This window comes from Centruroides vittatus, unplaced genomic scaffold, assembly GCF_030686945.1.
Source record: "Centruroides vittatus isolate TY-2023 unplaced genomic scaffold, ASM3068694v2 contig_474, whole genome shotgun sequence".
In the NCBI taxonomy this organism is placed as follows: Eukaryota; Metazoa; Arthropoda; class Arachnida; order Scorpiones; family Buthidae; genus Centruroides; species Centruroides vittatus.
The window spans coordinates 961029-988972 of record NW_027122266.1 but is presented as its reverse complement, the minus strand read 5'-3'; the positions used below and the strand labels follow the sequence as shown (position 1 = coordinate 988972).

The 27944-nt window shown below is 26.1% G+C and overlaps 2 protein-coding genes across 2 annotated transcripts in view; one reads left to right on the top strand and one right to left on the bottom strand.

Moving 5' to 3' along the window:
- The window catches only part of LOC136977794 (prolactin-releasing peptide receptor-like), a 130141-nt gene that overhangs the window by 62462 nt on the left and 39735 nt on the right, over positions 1–27944 (bottom strand). The gene's annotated exons all lie outside the window — the stretch shown is intronic.
- LOC136977766 (peroxiredoxin 2-like) lies at positions 18704–19342 on the top strand. The gene has a single exon (XM_067273317.1). It carries the CDS (start codon positions 18704–18706, stop codon positions 19322–19324), a length of 621 nt encoding a protein of 206 aa, XP_067129418.1. The 3' UTR covers positions 19325–19342.

The window sequence follows — 27944 nt, the reverse complement described above, 5'->3', positions numbered from 1 at the left end:
TTTTATGACCATCACGCGATTGTTTTTTCTTCTCCCCGGCCATGCTGTTTTTGCGTTTTATATAAATTTTGTCGTTGATACAAGCGTCCAAGTCGAAGTTCAATCTTTCTATTTGACATTTAACACCTATGATCAAGTCACACCTGCGACTTACGTTGTTTATTTCGTACCTTCACGACATATTGATGTTACACAGTCCTTTTTCTAGAGAAATTTTTCTATTTCTCTTACGTTTTGCGAGGTATTTGGACCCTGTCTGGAATCTCACATGTACAATAGTACACATTTCAATAGACGATATAAAAAATCGCTTGTAAAATACATATGAACTATGCACATAAAAATGTAGCATCGAAAATGTTAAGTTTTATAAAATACATTTTTTCCCCTATATTTTGTCTTTCATGAATTGGAATATTCTTTTATTGCTGTTGGTTTAATACTTATAGATCATATGGGTTTTATGAGGGTTTTTTTTTTTTGTTTGCCGTCTTTTCAAATATGTATTATTGTTCTAAGAATGTAAATAAACTTTCAAATAAATGGTATAACTCTAGTACCTGTCTTCAGATGAATCCAGAAATGGAATGTTTTAAAATTTTCAATTTTTGCCGTAAAAACACTGAATGATAGGTAAAATAATAATTATAATTACTTAAATAAATAAAAATTTTATTGGAACTACTGTCATAAAACTTCGTAAGATGATACCAAACTACAAATAAATAAAATAAATCAATCTCCTGTCAAATTGTATTTTTTTAAATTAAAACTTCGATTCCCAAACAAGGTTAGGCTTGGTCTAGGGCAGTAATTATTGAGTCACGTGACAGAAAAGGGAGCTTACAAAAAATTTACCAAATAAGGAACCCTATTCACATATTTCCATATTTGGTAAATTTTAGTCCTCTCCCTTCTCTGTCACGTGACTTTTTACTCTGATACTATATAAGTGCAGTTTTTTCGCATTAGCTCGTCATTGTTTTTGTTGCTGTTTTTGGTTTCGAGTATAGTTCTTCTTTTTTACGATTGTGTTAAAACAGCGCTATGGATAAAAGTAATTTTTACTTGCTTTCATCTTCGGAGATAACAGAGATGATTGAAGATGATGATGATGTTTTTTCTTCGGAGGAAGAGGATGATATTTTGGAGCAGCGAAAATCGGACTCTGAATCTGAACAATCTTGTTCAGACCTAGACGAGGTTAGTACTTCTGGTTCATTTTTTATGGGTAAAGACCGTGTAACTAGGTGGAATAAGGAAATGCCCCTTCAAACTCAGAGGAGAGAGAAAGAAAATATTATAACTCATTTGCCTGGCCCAAATGGAAGAGCAAAGTTCGTCAAAACACCTTCGGAATGCTGGAAGTTATTTTTTGATGACGATATATTAAATCATATTGTCGAAAATACAAATAAGTATATAGAGAGAATAAAAGAAAAATTTAGCCGCGAGCGTGATGCCATCTCAACAAATATTTGTGAAATAAAAGCTTTTATAGGAATATTGTTTGCATGTGCGGTGATGAAATTAAATACAGTAAATTTGCGAGATATTTGGACCTCCGATGGTTTCGGAATAGAAATTATAAAACCTGTGATGTCAGAGAAAAGATTTAGTTTTCTAATAAGAGCGTTAAGATTTGACGATAAAGCTACTAGAAATGATCGTCGTAATACTGACAAACTCGCTGCGGTGCGAGATTTTTTTGAGAAATTTGTTACTAATTGCCAAAAGAATTATTACCCATCGGAATATTTAACTATAGACGAGATGTTGGAGGCATTTAAGGGCAGATGCCAATTCCGGCAATATATTCCAAGCAAGCCGTCAAAATATGGGATAAAAATTTTTGCCTTGACAGATTCAAGGACTTTTTATAGTAGCAACTTAGAAGTATATGCGGGAATGCAACCGCAGGGCCAATATTTCACAAGTAATTCTCCTAAAGATGTTGTGTTAAGATTATGTAAACCCGTAGCAGGCTCTGGAAGGAATATAACATTTGATAATTGGTTTACGAGTTACGAACTTGCATTAAAATTATTAGACATAAAGCTGACGTCAGTCGGTACTTTAAAAAAAAATAAAAGAGAAATACCGCCAGAGTTCATTACTTCGAGAAACAGAACTGTATTCAGTAGCATGTTTGGATTCCAAAAAAAGTGTACTTTAGTTTCATATTCTCCCAAAAGAAATAAAGTAACTCTCTTACTATCAACTTTACACCACAACAATAGCATTGATTCTTCAACCGAGGAAAAAAACAAACCCGAAATCGTAACGTTTTACAATCTTACAAAGGGAGGCGTCGACGTTGTTGATAAACTGGCGTCACGTTATAATTGCGCAAGATACTGCCGACGCTGGCCCCTTGTTATTTTTTATAGTTTGCTAAATATTTCGGCCGTAAATTCTCATGTCATTTATTATCTGAATAATAAACTTCCACAAAATCAACGCAGAAGACACTTCATGAAACTGCTATCGATCGAACTAATGACTCCGCAATTAAAATTACGTGCACAAAAAGAAAATTTACCCAGAAACATTAGAACGGCAGCCCTTCAATTCTCTAAATTGCAACATGAAACATCAGAATCGGAATCAGAATCAACAACAGCATCAACAGGGACATCACCGGCATCAACATCAGTAGCATCCACATCTGCGGCATCCACATCTGCAGCATCAACATCACGGAAGCGATCATCCTGTTCTGATTGCGGTTATAAAAAAGGCAGAAAGACGACAAATAAATGTTTTCGATGTAATAAATACATTTGTGGTGAGCACTCACATAATTTATGTAAGTCATGTATAGAAAGTTCAGAAAGAACAATAGAATTAGAAAGTTAATACTATATGAACGTATTCATTTTTTATATTACCTATTTTTCTGTATTTCTTTTATTTTCTGGGTTAGGCATAAGGGGTTGCTTTCAGTGACTTGCAAACAGGACCTTTTGAATATTGTCCAACAAATGAACGATATTTATAGATATATATATCAATAAAAATTGTTTATTTGTTGAATACTGCATCTAAAAAATCCTGTTTGCAAGTCACTGAAAGCAACCCCTTATGCCTAACCCAGAAAATAAAAAATTAACTTTTTTTGCATACGTTAATTATAATTCTTGCAATACAAGATGTACATAAAATTTTAGCATTGTATAATGTAAAATGTATAAACGAATAATAGAAATGAATATTTAAATGTATAAATAAATAATATATAATATAATTTTATCTGTATTACCAATTTATGCTGTTTATCTTAATTATTATTTATATAACTCTTGTATTGAAAGTAGAATAGATGTAAGCAAGAGACGAGATAATTGACATCTAGGCGTTAAGTGTCGCCTGGATGTCAATTTTCTCGTCTCTTGCTTATTCAGAGATCGGCGTGAAGTCCACCATCGTCAGGATTATTATAGATCTAATAGAATAGATGTAAAAAACATTTTGGTATAGTATAAACATTTTTTTCTATTATATTTTTGTTCCGTTTTTTTTATTTTTTAAATACACTCAGTAATTAATATATATTATTCCTATATAGATTTATTAATTATAATAAACATACACTATTTAATATTATATGAAAATAACACTTTTTAATTAACATCTGAAATGAAGAAGTAATTGAATCGAGTCCCATCGCCATCTTTAATAACGCGCGACAGTAATTAATTGATTCTGAGCGCTTCGCGTTGCATCAATTTAAATAATTTATAAAAATTAAAATTATAAATATGTTTATAAAATAATTGACGATATCTGTTCGTAATAGTATTGTAAAACACACTGTACTTATAGTTTAGCATTTCTGATAAATTTTAATAAATATCTGAATTTTCGTATATTTTATATATAAAAATCGAAGAAAAAAACATAAATTTGTAAAACTTAATAAAAAAAATATCTACAACTTCATAACACATATAAGTATGAGAATCCATCAAAAAAAGATAGTTAATAATAATTAAAATTGAGAAAAAAAATAAAACTTTCAAGGTAAGGTAATTTCTGTGGTAAAATGTGAGGTAAGCGATCACGTGACGCCCGTCTCCCCATCTTCTGTAACCAAAACGGACGAGGTTGAAATAAAAGCCTAATCACCAGTAGAACTAAAAACAAACATCGGCGCGTGCCTAGAGCAATAAACTTGAACAGGAGCGAAGATGAAACACGACACTTTGTAATTTATGCTAATTTACCTTCTAATTTATTAAAAAATTAAAATCATCAATAAATTATGATTAAAATTAAAACTTTTTTGACTGAATTCGATTACAAACATATTAGTAAACTGGATATAAAGTAAAAATACCCGTTTTCACGATGTTAAATTTTTATTAATTAATTTTTTAAATTGGTCCAGAATTGACCACATTTTTCATAATAAAACATTTTCGTAATTTTAAAATTTTTATTAAACATATTTTTATAGATATTGTATTTGCTTCTCTGCCTCAGCACCTGACTAACAGAACTAAACAATAATAATAAACTTTATCGTAGTATGATCTATTGCCTACCAATGGCCGAAAGGCCGAGTAACCGAACAGTAGTAGTTGGAGACGGGTTCGGGTTTGCGCCTTACAAACGAGCTGGTCACGTGAAGTTTTCCGGGTTTTCTTTGTATGTCTAACAGCTAAATAGGGGCCAGTTTGCTATAGAAAGTTTTCCCGTGAGGTATTCCTCTTAGCAAGTCGCCCAAGTGTAGTGTTTCTTTATTTCAATAATATTGTTTCAATATAGTTTTGCTTGAAATTTATTTAAATTTATGCAATGTTGAGATGTTTTATTATCTTATTACCTTTGAGAAAACAGAATTAACCATAGAAAAAAGCTTTAAAGATTAAAAATTCGCTATGATATATTGCAAATACTCTCACGACTGATATGTCATCTTTATAGATCTTCGAAACAAAACTTAAACAATGCTGTATTCTTTAGTTTCCTATAAACGCTGTTTTCTTTTTTTTGTGTTTTTTTTATTTCTCCCAAAAGATTTGTTTATTTCTTTTCAAAAACAAGGAAATAAGTCCTGTTTTTTAGAAAGAGGATAAAGAAGGAGATAAAAAGAATTTGTTTTTTATATACAAATCTGAAGCAGCTCATACAAGTTTTTCAAAAGAATTTGTTATTTTTTAAACAAAGTACTGTATAGTGTTTATTTACAATTAACATATTCAACAATATCTGTTTTCACTTTAAAATTAAATATTCTTAATTAAAAATGCCTATAATGTCAAATTACTTATAATACAGTTTAATATTTTATATATGTATAGTAATATATTCTCTTCGTTCTATATATACAGATATTTATTGTATTATAAAATTGCTAATATTCATTAGTTAATAAACGAATATAGTTATTTCGAAAAATTTAATAAATAGTAAAAAAACACAGGTATTTTATTACTATTTATATACTATACTATTTGTATTTTATATAATATTAGTTACGTAAAACTGAAATATTTTTTCAACTGTGGTCACTGGCATTTTTCTTTATTATTTTATAAGTTGTACAGTTCTAAAGAAATATAATAAATACTTAAATTAAAATACTTATAATGTACTTTACTACGTACGGGGTGGATTATTTTAATCGATTCAGTAAAATAATTGGAAAAATAAGCATCCTTCAATAATGTTAGAGGAAACCACAAGGTGGGTCTATTGGTTTCATCATAAATCGATGGAAATGGGGTCAACTTCATTTTCTTCAATGGGAACTCCCCATTTTTTACTGCATATTATAATTTTACAACAAAAATAAACATACTTTTATCTAAAACATTTTTTAGAAAGGTGCAATTATCAGAAGTTACGAGTATTTGAAGTTTTATACCGCCATTAACGGTGCACGTATAAATCTGTAGATATCTGTAAAATTTTCTGAAAAAGGAAGAAAATACTTTTAAAAAGTCATTAGGAAACTATTATTATTCGATGGAATCAAGATCAACGTCTTTTCTTTATCATAATCTTCGAGGCATTAACATACTAGTTTTTATGCAAGTTTATATTTTGAAAAAAAAATGCAAAAAAAATGAATGATTGTTCTAATTATCCATTAAAATAATATATATATTTACTCTTAGATATCTACAAAATTTTAGTTTATATCAATATTTAGTAATATAAGTAATCTATCAAAAATTCTGTTATTTTTAAACGTAATACGATGTAATTCTGGTAAAAAGGAGGATAATCGTAACAAATTTTTAAATTCTAATGCAGAAAGTAATAACCGCGTATTCATGAATTTTTATTTAATTATAAACAGGATTATATAAGATTTTCCTAAATACAAGCTGAAATTAGATATTAAGCCTTTACAAGAAATTTTTATTGCATTCTTATAAACTTTATTATATCTTAAATGTTGTTCCAGTAAAATCTGTAAATCATTAATTTTTCTATTTTGTAATTGTTATTTTAGATATTTGATAGATGAATCAACAACAAAGCATTACTGTTTATTTACTGTTTATTCAACTTAGTTAATAGAGTTTTCGAACCATTGTACCAACTGGAAAAATTTACTTTTTAGATGATATTTAACATAGAAAATAGTTCAAAAGAAGTACTTAAATGTACATTTGTTAATATGGAACATTAATAAGTAGAAAAATAATTATTGAAAAACTAATTAAAAATTAAAACGTTTGCGAAAACTCCGTGAATTATAAATAAATACAAGAGTTTAAAAGGTTATACGAGATATAATTAAATAAGGTTTCAATTATGTCTCCTTTAGCATTAAAACAAGCTATTCTGTATAATATACTTAACATTGAATGTATAAGAGATTTTATTGAAAATTGTTTGGAATCACTATTTTAAGTAAGATCGATTGAAGAAGAAGAAACAGACAGTAGTCTTTAGTGCATTCATATCTTCAAACAATTTTGTTCTCAAATACATATTACTTGAAACAATATCCTACATTCAGTTTTTTCTCCTTTATTACTTTATATTATTTTTTCGTAAAGTCTAATCATTATAATGCATATGAATCTATTTCTAAATTAGAAAAGTATATATTTTTTATAAAAAGTCCACATTACAAATGCTGAAATTTACTGTTAATGAAAATACTTTTGTGAATTTTGAATATAGTAATTGTTCAGTTGTGTCCCAATAAAGTAAATTTCTTGACCTTTTTATATATAAAATACAAATTTAATCACTAAATTCGGATCTATTCGTAAATATATTCGAATGTTTATGATAGAAATTAATGAAAATAAAATTTCCGTTAGAAAGAGAAATTTTAATCCGTAAAATTATATACAGTGTTATTGAAGAAACATTATGTGTTATAGACGAGCGGTTTTTAAAAGTTAATGCCAGTTAACAGGCAAGACATAACTTTATGATGGTATCAGTCATTTCTTGTCTGTTCACTGATTGTATTTGTTTAACGAATTTCTTAAAAATCGCACGAGTCTTAATTTTCAATATTTTTTATTCAACTCTATCATTAAATATGATTAAGACCGACCCTAGAAATCTAAAGCTCCAATACAAAGTTCTGTCTGATATTAATGACTTGGTTTTGATATCAGTATAGCAAATTATATTATGAATAAGTAAGCGTGCTAAGATTAAGTAAATAAAATAGTACATTACAATCGAGCTAGCTATGTTAGGGAAGTTTATGCTACTGTATGGTTGACATAGTCTATTTACCGCCCTAGACATCATGTAAATCTGCTTCCCCACAATTTTGATTTAACATAGCTCAAAATAAATTTGGCATTTAGGCAAGAAAAAAGGTGAGCATATTATCTCACGTCGTTTCATTTTGCTTCCTCCAACATTTTGTCGCTCTATACGTGTACATAATATGCCTAATGAACGAACTAGACTTTTACTACTGTGTTTTTCAATGTCTTTAAAATATCTCAAAATAATTTTGTAATTAACATTATTATTGCATGTAAAGTAATCCCAAAAAGTTACTATTTAGGAAATTTAGTAAAAATAAATGTCAGATTATTCTAATTTTTGATATAGTTGAAGTAAAGCACGAAGCTTTCAATTTCGTTAAATTTTATCAAAACTTTAATTTTAAATAATACATTAATTTTGAATTTAACATTTAATCTTACTTTATCTATTAAATACACATCAAGATATTTGTGCTTTAAAGTTTATCTTTGGTTTAAGACTTATTGGATATCTCTACTAGTTTGAAATGTGATAAATCTATGGCATAAGATATTGATAGAGAATACCTAATTAAACAATAATTAGTTTTGAAACTTTAGAAATATTTTAATGAAACATTATGAATTATTTTCTGAATATCAGACTACATACATTTATTATTTTAATATAAATCAATATGTTTAGTATAATACTCTATATTTGTATTAAAAAAATCTTTAAAAGCTTTTTTTTCCTTTAACTATGGGTGATAAAAGTATTTGAAATAATATTTTGGATTTCTAAAGTTTGGCACTTATGAGTTACTACACTGTTTGGTAAGAGAAATAATGGAAAAAGTGTATTTAAACATTTAAAAATATACTTTTATAAGACATATCACAAAATCATTGTAGTGAAGTTTCTAAGTATGAAATCATGTATTTAAATTTTAACATAATTACAACCTATTTGTATTGATTATAAATGTATATAAAATCTAGTCTTCTTTATGAAAGTTAAATCCATAATTTTTAGTTTTTAAATAAGGGACGGAGACTAGTTGACTGTCTTCCTGTCTTGTTTGTACTTACACCTCAGGAACGCATAACCCTTTGAACTTTTATCTTAAAAAATAATGTTAATATACAGAGTACAGCAGTTCATGGTGATGAACTCCACGAAAATATTGTTTTATAAATCTTTAAATAAAAACTTTTATATATTAATCAAAATTTAAGTAATATCCATTTTACCAAATAAAATATTTAATTTAATTTAAAAATTTTAAACTACCTTTTACTCAATTTAAATTTAATTTGTATACTAGTACTTTTTATATATTAACAGGACTTATACTGGAAATTATGGATGCAGATATTTAGTCTTACAGATCAAAAATAATGTTTTTTTATTTAGTTCAGGTGAACTAAATAAGTGTTTTTTAGTAAATTTATATTTAGCAAAGTTAATACACTTTGAATAGCTAATAAATTGCATATTATAAATAAATAAACTCACTTAAAGTCACTGATTTTTTTCAAAATGATCTAACTTTTTTAATTATAAATTCGTGAAAATAGTAAAACTAATTTATTAAATATTTATTAAAATAGTGTAGATTGAAAATGCTTTACAATCTACACCCTTTTAAGATTCAAAATGATCATTTCAAATCACCTTCACTCTTCAGACCAAGTGATGGACACACTTCTGGTAATACCTATAACACGCATTGAGAGAGTCAAATATCTCTATGGCATCTTCATTTTTGCTTAAGAAACTTGGAATAATATATTAAATGCTCTTTACAATCACTCTATGTTTATATTGATTATATCTATTCACAAATTAATTGAATAAATAAATAATAAAATAATAATTTTTAAACTAAAGTTGAACTTTATCATTAAGGTACTCAATGTAAGCTTTTCTGTAATTTGAGTGTATTTATTTATATAACTTTTAACATAAAAATTTATTGAATGTGTCGATTTATTATATCTAAGATTAAAATCTAACAAATTTTAGAAGTTATAAGTACTTTAGTTGTATAAAAGATATTTAATACAGATAAGATTGAGGAGTTGAAGCATCTTAGAAAAAGTTTTCAGAATGGGAAACGTATAATAAGAAATTATAAGATTGTAACGTTAAAAAGAAAACTTTTTTTATTAAAATTATAATTTAAATATATATATATATATATATTTTTTTTAAGTGGCAATTATATTTTTCCTATATAAAAATTTGGATTTATAATAATAACATGAACACTGTTTGTTAATAATTTATAGAAAAGTAAACATTAAAATCTGTATTAATTTTTTTAAATATTATTTTATATTTTCTATTTTATAAGTCAATAAAAATTGTAAAATGAAATAAATTAAAATTTTTCTTATAAATAAAATGTATCATCTTTTTTATTTACTTTGATTAATTAGAACAACGATTTCCAGAAAATAATTCTATTTTATAGATAACACTTCGCAAAAGAAATCTTAGTCAATATACTAAAAGTAATTGCTTTCACACTCAGTACTTCTTCTCATCGTCAAAGTGCGAATCCATCAGAGTTCATTCAATACACCATTAGCTTAGATTGTATCTAGCATTGGAGAGAACACTTTACTCCAACGCAAGAAGTGTTATCCAATATTTATTACTGAAAATACTAAGTATATAAAAAAATTCCTTTGACTAAAATTTTACTAATATTACGTTCACACTATCAATTACCTTAATACCTTAACGTCTATTGTATCTAGTAACTGTAAGATTAAATCAGCAAAACATCAAAAATTCTTTAGAATATAAGAAACACTTCATAGTTAAAAGAACGTCTTCGTAATTTCTTTTCACGCACTTCAAGAGCACATCAAAGTTACCCGGCAGAGTTGACCTTTATTATGAGGCTCTTCTCCTCTTTAATATGTAAAAGTTGTCACAAATCTTGTTTTGGAGTGTTTTTTCTATTCTACAGAATTTTTAATTGCACATTCGTTCTGATTTTTTATCAATTGAAAAAGCATGTTTATATGTTTCTTCAATTGTGTAAATACCAACCCGCATTACAAATAATAGAAATTTTTATTGACTCTTTTTATCTTTCTTTTTATTTTGTTTTGCTGAAAAAGTCTCATCAAATAAATTAAATTTAATAAAGAACGTTTTTAAAAAGGTATTTTTTATTAGGCAATGCAATACACATGAATTAAAGGGACACTTTGGTTAAGTAGACAAAGATTTACACGAAATTTTACACAAATGAAGTCACAAGTACGCAAATTTTTAATTTGTCATCACTGATAATTTGTTAGCCTTTTCACTTTCCTATTTTTTGTTCATCTTTGAATCTTCCTCAATGTTTTTCCCGAATTTGGGAAAACACGTTCCTCCTACGCTTCCGTCTTATACGCCGATAAATTATATCGATGAAATACAATTAAATAAAATTTAATTTAATTGTGCATTTACGGGAATTTTAATACAAAAATATTGTTTTCATTACTACTATTAGATGAGAAGAAATAATATTTCTTCAAAATCCAATCGAAGAGAAATAAAAACAATTTTTATTTTTATTTTTATTTTTTATTTTTTAATATAAAAGATAAATAAAAGCTAAACCAAGACAATTGAGTAACTAGAAATTCACATTTAGAACCCTTAACAGTAGTATAAATTATATTTTTATTAGTTTTTGCACTTAGAAGAGCAACATGTAATTCATATTACATGAATATTAATTAACCTAGATTATATACGGTAAGCATAAAATTCGTAACAAACCATAACATGTATAAACATTGATATAATGAAGAACCAAATGAGAACTTTTTCTTTAGAAACTTCCAGGAACTTCGTTATGTATATACTAACATACATTGATGCTAAACCAAGAGAATTTTGTAACTAGAAATTCATATTTAAAGCCCTTAACAGTAATAAAGCTTGTTTATTTTCTATATACAACGAGCAATTATTTATTGTGACAATTTTTTAGATCTCGATGCACAATGTTCTTGTTTTAGTAGTATCTTGCCCCCTGTACATCATACTTTTTCTGTTAACAAGAGAGTCATGCCGGTCATCTATCTAATTCTGTTTTGGAGAAACTTTTTGAAAATAAAATAACGTGTTAATTTAGTTAATCGTGGCCTCCGGCTCCTAGGTTTTTCATATCTGGTCTCGACTTTCATCTATTTAACTAAATAAAAACAGGACAGACGGCATTGTCACGATTAAGGGGAAGAACAGACAGACGGATGTCAGTGTGAATTTATAAGTCTGCAAACTTAAAATTAATAACTGCAATTTATAATATAGTGAAGCCTCTGAGCAACGACAGTTGACGAGAACATAAAAGTGTTCAATTGTTTGGAGGTTATTTTATGTTCATTTCGAAAAGAAACATTCTTGAAAAAGTATCCGCCGTTTAGACAGACTCAAATGGCCGTTACTAAAGGTTCAATTATATAAGAATATCGATTTTACAGTAGTTTTGTACAGTAAAATTAACCTCGATTGCATAAAATGATCGTAAACAAACCATAACAGGTATAACATTGATATAATAAAGGAAACTCAATAAAAGCTTAGAAACTTCTAACTCCTTCGTTACATATACATCAACATTCATTGCATTAATTTAAAATTTAATTAACTGCGAATCCATATTGCTTACTTAAGAGATATTATTGTAGATTAATTATGATTATTCTAAAATTATTTGATTAACTTGATCATTTATTATTTAATTGTTTAAAATGTTATATTGTAAGTAGGACCCTATTTGATATCTAATTTCAGTGTTAAATTACTATTCCGGATATAATTTGCTTTAAGTAAATGAATTTATCCGAATTCAAGTGTGTTGATCAACAAGTTCATAATTTAAATTTATTAATTATAAAATCGAATAAAAACAGGATTAAATTCTTTTTTTTCGTTTAACAAGTGTTTTAAAATTTAAATCATTTTTATAATTTAATTTTAAAATTTTAAAATATTTTATCATCAATTTATAAATTAATATACATTAATGAAATTTTAAAAGTTTATGAAATAATATTTTCTGTAACAAAAATATAAATAAATTTTAACTTTTTCAACTTTCAATTAAAATTTTATTATGATTTTTTAAACGTTTTTATTAAATTTATTATTAATAAAATTTTTTAAAGTCTTTTTTAATTGAAAAATTTTGATTACTTTTTAATAAATTACAACAAAAAAATCTTTAAAAATGGTCTAATTCTTATTAAAGAAAACCTATTTTATATAATAAGGTCCAACATTAAATTTAATTAACCTGCTAAAATTAATGTTATTTAATTAATTTCTTTTACAATAAAAAATTACATAAAGTTATATCTACGAAAAATATTTTTTTATTTATTTACGTTAATAAATGATATTCTTAAAAAAATATTTTAAAACATAAAAAATACAGTAAAATTAATTTCGCTATTTGTTTTTATAAATAAAATTTAGATTCTTTAAAAATTATATTTTTATATTATTTTTAAAAATTTAATGTAATGAATACTTTATAAATTATATATTTTAATTAAAATTACATTTTATAGATATAATTATTTTTAAGCTTAATTATCAATTTTATTTAAAGGAATATTTTAATTGAGATAAATTCACAAAAAATAATTTTTTTTAAATTTATCTTTCACTAAAAAATTAATTATTATTATTTTTTAATTTGAAAGAATAAACTTTCAAAGTATTCTATAAATAAATAATGTTTACATATATAAATTTTTCGAGTAGAAATCAAAATTAAAAATATTTTTGACTGTTGCTAAGATGCTTTGAAGACAGCTGCTATTGACAGTACAAAGAATAACGTATTCACTTCACTTTATCCTAGAGGTATTATCGTTGGAATTATATTTGTTCGCCACTGTTTATAATTCCACTTGAAAATGGTCAATTCAAAAATAAATTCATAGCAACACGTTTTTTCTTTTTTCCTTTTAATAATAGTATTTTTAATTTATACAGCTATTTCAATATGATTTTTTAAAAAGTAGTCTTTGCAGTTGTTATCACGTATTGATGCATGAAAATTTCATCCGGATAAAACAAAACATCTCTTTACAATTGTTTTAGCTATGAGAAAATACTCAGGAAAGTTTATAGTTTTACATTATCTGAATTGGTGTTTTCTATTTTAAGTTCTGTATCTATATTTATTTATTTATATACATATAAAATTTAAAGCCTTAAGTAAGAAGATTCTCAATTCTTTCTATTTCTTTTTTTTTTATAATTACAAAAATATTTAAATAATATTTAAAAAATTAATTTAATTAAGACATTTATTACAACAACACAGTAACAGCACTAAAGAAATCAAAATATTTTGAATGTAAGTTATTGTTAGGGCTGCCCAGAACTATTATAAAGATCGGGGTAGAGTGAGCTATTTTTGCCCCTCAACCGGTTTTTTTGCCAATTTTTTGGATAATCCAAATACGTAATGTATCTTTATTAATTTCTTTTTGGAAAAAATAACATTAATTTATAGGGGTAGGAGCCAGTACGTGCCGTAAAATTTCTCCGGACCTTAGGGAAAAATCCCTAGATTTTTCCATCTTGATGTTACTGGCTGTTGGTTGGAATTAACTTCTTTTCTTTCATTTTAAATAGGAAAAAATCTAACAAATGTTGTCAACTTAAAAGAAAAGTAAATGAGTAAAGAATTTCTAAAATATGAAAAATTATAAAAGTTACAGAACTTAAATTACAAAAATTATAAGAAAATATATAAAAAAGATCCATGCGATTTTTAGTTTTTTAACATTTATAAATTAATTTTCTAAAATTCGTTTTTTATTTTTAAAAATGAAAAAAAAATTCGCAAATATTTGATCAACTAAAAAAATTTAAAATAAATATTGAATGAAAAAACTTGTAAAATATAATATAATATAATATATAATATAAAAAGTCTAAACATTTTTTAGGATTGTAATAAATTATAAAAAGAAATAAAAATTCTAATCGTTTTCTATTTGAATTCAGAATGATTTATGTGTTTTACGAAAATTATCATTATCATTATTATTATTATTATTCAAGAAATAAAAATAATAAAAAGAAAACATTTTATCATAAAGTGAAGAAGTGGATTTGTTTGTTTTTTAATCTTTAGAAAAATTGTTTTAGATATTTAAAATGATTATCTTTGAAAAATGTAAAAATGTTTTCTTGAATAGTGTCTAATTTATACTTAGATGAAGATTGATTATATTTTGAAAATTTGTGTAATGATCCGACTCGTGTAAGTAAATTGCCATTTAATCGTAAAGCAAATTTAAAGTTTTAAATGTTTAAAACACCTTTAATAAATAAACAAATAAAATCTGTATGCGTTGTAAACAGTTTATATTATTTTTAAGTGTATTTTGTCTTTAAATATGATTATTTTTTAAATTTACATCTTGAAAAGTTACCGAGGTTCTGGTCGAATCTGGGAGGGGTCCAAAAATTTCCTGTCCGCACCCATTATAGACCTGGTTGAATCCATGATGTGTACGATTAATAAAGCCTTTTTAGTACTCACAGGATAAAAAGAATTAAAAATGAAAAATAAGTATTTACAGAATTAGAAGAGCGAAGAGAAAAAGCGAAGTGTTTTTCATGTTTTGTAATTTATTTGTTAATCAATAAATTTAATGGATTTTTATTGATTTTAAGAACTAACTATTCTATTATAATTTCAATTACTAAAGCAAGTGATTTATTTGCTTCAGAGCAACAACTATATATAGAGTTCTTTATACAATAATAAACATTCATGCTTAATAAAGTGCAAAAATAAGGTTGGATGCTGTTATTTTTTTACTAGTTTCTATGTAATAAAACTAAAGCAAATATAAACAAGAGGAAAGAAGCTCAGTAGATCTAATAAGGATACCCTTAACGTGCTCTACTCTTCGTTTGTTTTCTGAAGTAATTAAGCATTTATTCTGATGTAAACATGTAGGATACTTTATAGTTTACGCCAATTAAAACATAGGAACACTGATTTATTTCTTGTTTTTTGTTTTGCTATCATCAACAATAGAATTATATAATTTATTTAAGATAAAATAAAGTTTTAATTTATTTTTTAAGGAAACAAACAATTATCTTTATAAATTCTTTAATATTGGTTAACAATAAAAGGAACCTTTGATCAATTTTTAAGTATTTATAATTTATTTGGAATGAATTTACTTCATAATAAGAATTAAATTATTTAATTTTTTGAAAGCAATTAATTTTTATTGAATTTTTAAAATTTTAAATAAAAATAAAAAAGATAGAAAGTGGAAATGAGAATATTTTGCATTAGCTAGAAAATAAATATTCTATCTGCAGTTTTCGACAAAATGAAATGTAGAAATTGGTATTTAGAAAATGAAATCTGATCGTGGAGAGAGTTAAATATAGGTAGCAGTAATAACTTTCCCTTTCAGCTTACTAGTCATTGGCATAAAAGCTGGCTTTAGAGGTCAAATAGAGGTTATCCAAAGGCATTAATTAATTTTGTTGGACTATCTTTTGCTTACTTCTAGCATATCATCATTGTTTCTATTGAACGTCTCCAAAAAAAATCTTCTGTAAAAATGATAGAAAAATACATATTTCATTTAATTTTTCAATTTTAAATTCTAAGCAATATACTTTGGAATTAAATTGAGTGTAATGAAAAATTTTACGAAAATTTCAATAAGCAAATAAAATAAAACCAAGGCAATTCTATGTACCAATATCTAGGTTAGATCCTTAACTTAAAAGTAAACGAATTTTAATACTGCAATTTTCTGAAAGCACCTTTAAAACAGAGTTACGATGATAAGGACAGTTTCAAACACAATCTGTAAAGAATAGTCTGAAGCAGAAGAATATTTCTTTGAATATATATCACGTATTTCAGAATAGCTAAGATTGACTATTTTACTTTATCCTTGGAGTGAAACCTACCATAAATAGATATATTGATCGGGGATTGTGACTTTTTCTGAAGTAAATATTACTGTATATTTATCTTATCTCTACACCTCTTCGAGAATCCTATTTTGTTCTGTTTCTATGTACTTTTTTCCTCTTTAAAATTTCTTAGAAATGAATGTAAAATTTAAAATAAATATATCTTTCATCGTGTAATTTAGTATTTAAATTAGAAACATGATAAGATGAAAATAATTAATAATTTTATTATAGAGCAGACATTTAATAATGAGATATAGCTTGAAAGAATTGTTAACTGAATTAAGAATTAATTTACAACTTCTACTAACTACCTTCTTTTTTTCATAATTCTTTTAGAGTTCCTTAATGATAATTTACTCTAGAGATAATACTTTACAATAAGTTAGATTTAGTCGCTAACGTAACAGAAATTGAAAAACCAATTTTTGATGAGAGTTCCCATCTCCAGGGAATTCTAACTTTGAAAAAGTAGGAAAAAGAAGTAGAAAGAATGTTTATGCAATAAATTTATACTAATTCGAATATTTGTAGCAATAAACAGTTTTTCGAGAACTATACATTAATTCAGGATTTCATTCTGAAACAATGAAAATCTTCCTCTGCGAGACAAAAAAAAAAAAAAAAAAAAGCTAAAATTGGGTGCGTTGAATTTTAATGAAGCACGAACTATTAAACAAATGTATTTCTTAAAGAAATCGTTTTATTCCATCTCATTTAGACGAAAGGAATTAAGTTATTCTTTTGCAAAATTGATTGAATAGATGTAAAATTCTATTGTATATAATGAGATTGTGATTATGATAGATTACACTGTGTAACAACACACGTTTTACTATATTAAAATATTCTAAAATTGTCTGTGCGATTCACAATAATTGGGTATCTAAGTCTAACGGTAGTTATAAATAATCTTCTCTTGACATAAAGAAAATTTTTATTCGCTAGACATTTAACACTTCTGTAACATAATGCTTATGTTCGTCGGAGATGAGGCATTGGCAGATTGTGATCCATCCGGAAACTATCAATATATCATGGTATTTATCATACTTTCTTAATTCTCTGATTTGTATTGATGAATTTCTTACTATAATTTTTAAAAATATTTTCTTTTAAATTTAGAATTAAAAAATTTAATTCAAGTGAAAAAATGTTAATATATTTTTATATCATCTTTTATAATATTAAGATCAAACCACCAGTTTCGATTACTTAATTTTAAATCTGCTTATTTTAAAATCCTATTAAAAATTATAAGAAATAAATAAATATTTAAAATATTTTTTCATTTATTGTTTATTATATTTAAAAATGAACTCTATATGGTCATTATTCAATCAATGTTTTAGACACAGTCTCTAAGCTTTTGCTTAGTGTCTAGCGCTTTAGGAGTCTCGGATACACACAAATATATAATTGTTGCTATTCGAACTTGGTTGTATAATATTAAGTTTTATGTAATAAAGAATTTATATTACATAAATTTACATAAAAAAGGACTTTGTGATTCCGCACTTTCTAGAACCTCTCGCGATCGAAACTATTTTTACGTAGTCAAAATAGGCATTTGTGAATTTTTTCCTTAATATTTATCTTTAAAATAAGTGGTATGTTGTTATGATTGTTTATTATAGCACAATATTAACCGAATGAAAAACAGTTAGATGTAAAATAATTCACCACACGCATCTAAAAGGTAAATTTATAGTTAATGGGATATAAATACTGATAAAAATGGGCTTAAAAAAGCTAAGTTTTTAACAGATAAAATGGCTTTAAGTTAATTATTGTTTCTGTTATAAAATATTAAATATAGTTGAATGCCAATTGATAAAAAAAATTTTCATTTAGTTTTTATTTATTTATTTAACTCAAATATAAAAAATCATTTCTGAAATTTATCGTTATATAGGCATTAATATTATTAATTATTATGAAATAAGTTATATCTAACATTGTTGAAATCAACAAAAATAAATTAATATTTTATTCTTACTTTGGAATAACGAATTAACAATCGAGAATGGCTTCAAATAAAGTGAAATCGGGAAACGGAAATGATTCACGAAGAGGTACAAATAGAACTTGCACAGTTTCGGATCAATCCGCTCCAGATTTTTGTGGCACTGCAGTAATCAATGGCATAGCAAAGGAAATCAAGTTGTCAAATTACAAAGGAAAATATTTAGTTCTCATCTTCTATCCAATGGATTTCTATTATGTTTGTCTAACAGAGATTATCGCTTTCAGCGAAAGAATACACGAATTTAAATGCTTAAATTGCGAAATAGTGGCATGTTCTACTGATAGTGATTTAAGTCATTGTTCATGGTTATGCACCGATAGAGAACATGGTGGAGTGGGACAAGTGAACTTTCCTCTGTTAGCTGACAAAAACTGTCGAATTGCCAAAGATTACGGGGTATTAAACGAAGCCGAAGGAATCGCCTTTAGAGCAACATTCGTCATAGATGACAAAGGAAGAATTCGACAATCTACTATCAATGATGTGGACGTTGGGAGATGCGTTGAAGAGGTTTTAAGATCAGTTCGAGCTTTTCAGCAGCTTAAGAGAACTAGAGAAGAATGTCCAATGGATTCGGAATTAGACGAACTAAAACCCAAAATAAGACGGAAAAAATAATAGACGTTTAATTAGAATATTCCAAAAAATTAATTGCTTAATTATTTTTGTATTACAAAATTATTTCCATATCGAAAGTATATATTAATATTGCATTATCAAAGTAAAAATTCTACATTCTCTTTTTTTTGTATAATTTTAAGTTAAATTATAAAATAAAATCTAATGGAAGCTGTATTGAATATTATTATATGAATAGATATTTTTAAATTAATATAATTATAATGAAATCTTCATAGCGAATATTTCAATTTATTCATTAAGAACTCCATAAAGACTATTCGAAATTTTATATACTTGATACCATAAATCATCTCTAAAACATAGAAATTGGAAAATTTAAGGAACTTTTCTGAAATTTGAAAAAATAATAACCGGGTTCTGAAATATTTTTTGAAATGAAATGTGACATATAAATTGTCTTAGTCTACAATAAATCTTATTATTAACATCTTTTAACGTCAAAGTACATTTTTTTCGATAATCTAATATAAAATGCACTTTCTCTGTCTCACTTTTTCTGTTATTGTAATCGCGAAGAAAGGAACAAAAAAAATAATAATCTCAGAGGAATGGTCAGATATTTTCCTTCATTTAGTCTAGATATAGATTGATTTAGTTATTTTGTTTTCGAAGACGAAGTATTTTTCCTTTAATGTCTTATTAGTAAACTGAGTAACTTTCAATTTTTTGATAAAGAACAGGAACAAAAGAGCAAAAAAAAAATACTTTACAAAATTGTAATTGGGAAGAAAGTCTCGGATGATAACTGTTGAAAGAAACGTCCTTTAAAGATATAAAATATGAAAATAAAAAAGAGAAAATATAATTGCAATTATATAATATTATTTTTCAATTTAATAACTTCTAAGAATTTTTTCAATTTTGAAAAATTTATGATTGTACTTTTATTGAAATTTTCTAAGAAATAAAAGCTAAAAGGATTTTTTTAACTCTATTAAAATCTTCAATTATAAATCGAATGAAACATATTAAATATTTAAAAAAAGATATCTAAAATGTTGATCTTAATGCCGTATCGAAAAATAAGTAAATAAAACAACAGTAATAAAATCCTAAAGAGGAAATGTATAATAATGCAGTATCATTGCTAATGAAAAAGCTAAAACAAAAAGTTCAATTAAATTTTTTGGTTCAGATCTCTGTTTATGAGGGAATTTTCTGCATAATAATTAAATTTAAAGTTAAATTATTTAATTAACCAGTTATTTAGTAAATATATAATATTTTTTCGTGATTTTAATCTTTAAAAACAATAAAATCATAGATTGAATATATTATTTCTATTCTTTTTTTTGTGCTATTTTATTTTATGTTAACAATAAAATAATTTTAAAATTATTTTATTGTAGAAAATGTATAAACAATAAAATAATTAGAATAAATACTGTACAAAACATTTAACCGAGAAAATTATATTATTCTTATTCAGTAATCAAAACAATATTCTAAATTAAATAAAATCGATATAGCTTAGTAGAAGACATAACATGAAAAAAATTACTTCATGAACAGATTAAACCCATTTAAAGCCACTTATCTTTTGATTTTGTTTTGTTTTTAATTGATTAAATATTAATTACATGTGGAAAATTCGTAAATAAAGATTAAATCAATCTAATTTTACTTACAAATATATTTTTATATGTTCTAACTTTTAAATATAATCGTCCACGTTACTTGTTTCTGTTGGTAATTTTAGCACTATACAGGGTAATTCAGAAAGAATTTTGCAACTTTGAAAGCATATAGAATTTTAAATAGAAGACTTATAAAATTGATCGACGCATCAATTTATAGCAAAACACATCAAGTTTGTCACATGTAGTGACGTAGTAACGAATTCTGTCACTGTGAGAAGTGCAATTCAAAAATGGATGCTTTTACATGCTTGCTGTGTCGCAAGGAATCTCCAAGTTGATCTACAGTTTGGTCTTAGCACCGAAGTTTTGTTAAAACTGGTTGTTCTCTTCGCCAAGGCAAATACACTGGTTTACCACGTGTTTTTGAATGTCATGAAACTAGTGAAACGAGTTTCTTTCGTAAGATATCAACGCGACAAGAGTCTCGTGAAACTGAAATTTCACAACCAACCTTGTAGCTAATTTTACGAAATTGTTTGCACTTAAAACCATAGAAATTTACAATGTTTCAAAAGATTACTGACGCATATAAGATGGCTCGTCAGAATTAAGCGCAGAAATATTGCATCGAACTAAGAAAGACTATACATTCCTGAACAACATTACCTTCAGCGACGAGTCTACATTTCATCGCAGTGTAAAGTGAACACCCACAACTGAAAGATTTGATGCTTCAAAAATCCATAATGTGGAACATGTTCTCGGCGGTTCAAAAGTAAATGTGTTTTGTGCTCTTATCAATAATAAAGTGTATGGCCCCTTTTTTCATTCGCGAGAGAAATTGTGTATCTTAATATGCTGGAAAATTTTCTGATTCCACAATTAAATGGCGATGACACAGAAAGATGTTGCACCAACCCATGTCTTGGATTTCCTGAATAAACGTTTTCCAGGTTGGTGGATTGGTCGAGAAGGGTCAGTTCATTCCGTAGATTTGATAATTCTCTGTCTTTTCTTCTGGGTTTCATTAAAGATCTGGTTTGTAATTCACCGTTGTTTGCAAATAAGCTCAAAACTCGAATCACCGCAGCCTCGCCATTACTGAAGTGACGACATTTATGCTGTTTCGAGTTTCGCTAGATATTGAATTAAGGTGTCTGCCATTCAATAATGGCAGTTATATCGAACGAAAATAAATGTTCGAGGTAAAATGTTTCCTTTATCCGATTCTTTAAGTCTTCTGAATAATTTCTACATGGTTTCAAAGAAAGTTGCAAGTAATTTTTGAATCGCCCTGTACAATATTACACAATATTAAATTCAGTGTACTGTACATCACAAAACTTTTTTAATCCTTCGGTTAATCAATAGTTGATCAATGAGAATGTGTGAACTAAGTGACTTTGTTCGCTTTTAAATACACAGATACTTTGTTTTTTAATCCTAAAACTTTAATTTTATATAATAACCAAGAAAACAAATTATATTTTTAGAATTAACGATCAAATATAAATACATATTTAAAAAATATTTTAAATTTGATTTATTTTAATTTTATTGCAAACGTTATATTTCAATTTTTATAAATGATTATTAATAAATGAGATTTTAATATACTTTTCTGTTATTTTATATATTAATATAATTAATTAATTAATATAACTCTCTTCATTAAAATTAATTAAAAATTAAATATGTGATGAAATAATTATTTATAGTATTTATATATATAATTTAAGTATCGAATTATAATTACTGACATTTTTTTATTTTTTAAAACAATTTGTTGTTTATCAAAATTCTTTTTATTTATTTGAGAATTTATTTGTAAAAATTGATTTTTTGTTATTCATTTATCTTTAAAAAATAAATCAAACATCGTTTTTATAATTAGGCTTTCCGGTTATATAAATCAAACCAGTCGATAAAAACAGCTTGAGATGAAGATTTTAAATTTAGATTTAAATACTGTACTGTATTATTATTTTCTAAACATGGAATAATTTGGCTTATATTTTCATCTGTTTGTTTAGAAATAAGAAAAAAAATCGTTTAGTTGTTGTTACATCGTCACAAATCCGGGCTGAAATTTTTAATCGTATTTTAAATTTTAAAAAATCTATTTTCAGAATGAATCAAAATATAAATTACTAGCAGATGAGAGCGGCGTTGTTCGGACAAAAAGTAACGATAGCGAAGATTAATATTATAAAATTATAGCCGATCGTACCGTTTTCATCGGGTGCAAGAATTGGTTTTCCCTCTCTTCCGAGGCTAATTAGAAAATTTTTAGGTGAGTCTGAAAATATGTTCGATTTCCCGATTTCTAACAAAAACGCAAAAACCGCATCTAAAATAGTACAATAGAAGCCGAGTTCTTCAAGGTAATCCTTAACCCTCTACCTCTTCCCCGCGGGGGATTTCCAAAAATTTTTTTATTAGGGTGCATTCTCATGGCGTACCTTACTAAAGCGCAGTTAAAAATAAAAAATCGCATCTTAAATAGTACAGTAGAAACTGTTTCTTAGGATAAGCCTTAATCCTCTCCTTCTCCCCCGCGGTGGGTGAATTTCGAAAAATTTCTTCTTAGTGTACATTCTCGTGACGTATCCTGTGTACCAAATTTCAACTTTCAACTCCTAACCGTTTGGGCTTTGCACTTATTATTATCATTATTATTATCATTATCAACTCATCTCGATTAGAAAATTTAAATTTTTAAAATGTGAGATCACGCAACTATTGTCCACCTTAAAGCAGTGATTCTGAACGTTTCTCGTGACGCGGACCCCTAAAAACACCATATTATGATAAACCGTAGATCCCTAGAGTCTTCGACCACCGGTTGAGAAATGCGGGCTTAGAGGGTTGCCTGATATATTATTGATCTCAGTTTATCGTAAGGATCAGTTCTATACCAAATTTATTGCTCTATATAATAAGGTAGAAATTTTAAATGAAAATCACAATATATTTTTATAAGCACTTACACTATAAATTTAAGCAGTTTTTTTTCCTAATTTCTATATGAAATGCAGGGCCAGATTTAAACTTCTAGTCTAACCTTCGATAGATAAGAGATTTTTTTCCCCACTAAAGTAGGGGAAATAATCCCTTACCTATTTTCAGTGGTGCAGAGGGGCTTCTTATCTATTATAATCTACATACAGTGAATATAAAAATATGTCTGTCTGTCAGTCTGCTCGTCTGTCTCTTCGCTATACACTTCTAAACATTGATTAGTATACTCTAAATTTGTCATAGTTATAAATATAGGCCACTATAAAATCTCAACACCCCACCATCCCTTTGATTTCATCTCCTTAACACTTCGTGGTAAACATAGTAATGGCAGCTAAAATAAACAAATTTTTAATATGGTTTTCATTTAAGCATTTGTCCTTATTTGCCCTTTACGCCGTGTCGCCTGGGCGTAAATAAATTCAAAATTGTAAGGCCTGTCACTCGTTTATTTCATAAATGCAGCCTTTCAAACGTACATTAAAGATTTTAAAACTTCTTCAAATCTAAAAGAATTTAAATATTTAATAAATTTCTCATAACAAAAAAATTAAGTTAATTTTTCATAACTCTTCTACATGTTTATAATTCATATATTAAGTTAAAGTTATATACATTTTTATGTATAAAGTTTATCACAATTTCTACGTAAATTGAAAAGAAATTTGCAAAAATTTTACCAATTGTGATGTACAGCATGTCTTGCTACTGCATGTTGTATACAGAAAGACGTTAGTACTATATAAATATATTTTTTATGTAAATATAATGGATTTTGTTAAATAATGACTAGTTTCTGGGCTGTATGATTACAGAAACCATTTGCAATGAATGTCCTAGAGTCTAGGTCACCTGATCAATTTGCTACGACTTTAACAACTGCTATTGCACTTTCCTCTGTATTATCATATTACTTAGTTTGTTTTTCTGGTACTGAGTTCATGTTTATACAGTATTTACATATATACTCTTAAATTTCAAAGTAAATTTATTAGCAAATTATAAACTAATTTATATAAGAGTAAACGCTTTATAATTATGATAGGCCTATAATGCTTTTTCTTAGACATTATTTTGTCATTACGCATTCCAAAATATCATCATAATACCAAACTTGCTTTCCGGAAAAATGATGCATACTTTAACTACTAAACATAATTAAATTGTGTATTATTTTATAAAAATATTTTACGTAGTAATAAACTGTCATAGAATTAGCATGAAATATATTTAATCACGTCATTCTGAAATTGTTCTTCGTAATTATTTTTATTATTTTCAAATTATTAATGCCTTTTTGTCATAGAAATAATTGTAAAAGACCCTAAAAAAATAAAAATTTTATAACGTTTTATACGGATTTTTTTAGCTTTTCAGCCAGATATAGGCCTAAATATGAAACTATTCTGAAAATTATTAAAAAATTATAATTAACAATTTGTATTATTTTGATTACATCATTAAAATACTTATTAAAATAGAAATATCTACGTTTAATTCAAGCAATGTTGTGTTAGCAGTCACATCACTTCAACTTAAAAAAGTAATTTAAATTTAAACGTCTACTTCTCTAAACCGTTGAGACATGTTTCAGTCATCGTAAATATTATTCTAGACATTTTTTTCCTGTTTTATATCATATCAAATGTTATTTTTCAATGTCTAGTTAGTGTTTAGAAAGATCGTGAGAAGATTAATATGTTTCGGATAATCAAAAATATAAAAAATGATATCGGCAAGAGTGTTCCTGTCTTTCTTATATATTGATAAACTAATGGATTCTTCATCGTGTGCATTCAATTTTTCTATTCTAGTCACACTAGTTGATGTCTTTTTCATTCTTGAGCATGCATAAACTAATTAAGCTTAATGTAGGTTAATGATATCTGTATTAAGATGATTAAGTTCTGTCAAGAAATATATAAAATGGAATTTAAATAACAAGCTATTGAGAAATTCAAAAGTATATGACTGTATAGTAGTATTAATTTATTTTAGAATTATGTTTAAACTGTAATATATTGTAGTTGCTTTAAGAAACAGATAATGATAAATTATATTTTAATTTGTTTTATTTTATTAATTTCTAAAATGTATTTTATAAATACAGTCAAACCTCCTTATAGCGTCTTCCTATACAGCTTCACCCTCATAGAACACCAAATGAAACTTACAGACAGATCATCTTAAATATTAAATAGAGAATGCTTCTTAAAGTAATTGCATTGCAAAGGGCATTGTTATCACCAATCATGTAACTTTCAAACTCAAACTTCAAAGTCGTGTGTAGCACTTAGTGTGTTATATAATTCTTATTGTTTAATGTTCTTCAGTTTAGCGCCACATTCGATTTAGTGCCAATATCGGAAACCAACAAATGTTAGCACAACTTTAATCTGTATTTGCAAAAAAATACAGATTAAAAGTGTATTAATTTTAAATAGTTATATAGAAAAAGAACTAGTTTATTTAATATTTGTAAGTCTTCTGTAATTCGTGTTTAGTTTATATAATGTGAATAATTTAAAGATTTGAATTTACACACGAATCTAAATCTATTTATTATGCTAAATCTATTTATTATCTTCAAAATTAAGGATATAAAGATCCGAAGAAAGACTTATAGGATGGTTCGAAAATTAGTTACTCGAGATATACTTTTAAGATTCTTTTAAGAACGGTTAAAATCGGTTTGGAACAGCTGCACATATTTAATACAATAGCACATTAATGTTTTACGCAGCATGATATTACTATAATAACAGAATAATAATTACATATTATTATTATTATTCATGATTAAAATGATTGAAGTACGAATTGTAACATGCAGCTGATTCTAATTGATTCCTATAATAATGTTAAAAATATATATATATATCGGTTAACTGACATTAATTTTGTAAATCGCTTGATATTTTATTAAAGTTTATTATGAAACGAATATTTTTTCTCTTTTTATATCTTAGTGTAATTGAAAATTGTCGGACTTTTTAGCCTTCCGTTCGAGTGTCGAGAAAATCGAGCAAGAGTAGTTGCCAGCTTTTTTTAAATAACCCAAATATAATCCTGAACTAAACTAGACATTTCTAATCTGGTATTATTCATCATGATTGATTTTTATCAAATAATGTTACATAATTCAAAAAATGTAGATAAATTATTCAAAAAATACACGTAATAATATCTGATTATGTCAGAATTGATAGTTACATAACGTTTCCGTAACTTCAAATGTCGCATGGAACATGAGGTTTAATTAATTCGTTATAACTTACTCTGACAAGATTTCACAACTTAGTAAAATTCAATTGAATACTGACGAAGAAAGAATTTAGAAATGTAAATTTATTTAAAACCTAGTTATTTAGATCAATAGATATAATACAATAAAACCTGTCTAAAACGGAATGCTATGGTACTGGTCAGAATTTTCTGTTTTGACAGGTTTCTGTTTTATAGTGAGTTATGTTTTTATTTGTGCAGAAAGAAGTCAAAAAAATAAAACGTTACAATTCATATTTAAAATTGCTTTTATGTAAGTGTAAGTATTTTATATTTCAGAGACATGTTGAAAACACGGAAATGTGTATGGTGAACAGAGGGGATAAATATATGTTGAAACCCGATACTTTTGGATTGTTTAAAAAGGCACAGAAAGGCACAGAAATATTCAGAATTAATTTTTGAAATATATAGGTTTGTGACATTTATTAAGAGTAGTTTTCTCTTATTTGAAATTGTATTTAAAAGTCAAAATTTAAAAAAAAAACATTTTATTCTAATATCTGATTTAATATTACACTGTAAAATATAATACTATAATTTATAATACTATTTATTAGTACAATATGAAATGTAATGATAAACACACAAAAATTAACCTTAGTTATAGATCTTGAGTAATTGAAATCAATGACGATTCATTAACATAATAAGCACTGTTTAATCTAATCGAACTATGTTAAATATGTTCAATTGAATCGAAATCAGAT

Coding starts and splice junctions, on each gene's coding strand:
- LOC136977766 (XM_067273317.1), top strand. CDS start 18,704: ATGGCTTCAAATAAAGTGAAATCGGGAAACGGAAATGATTCACGAAGA.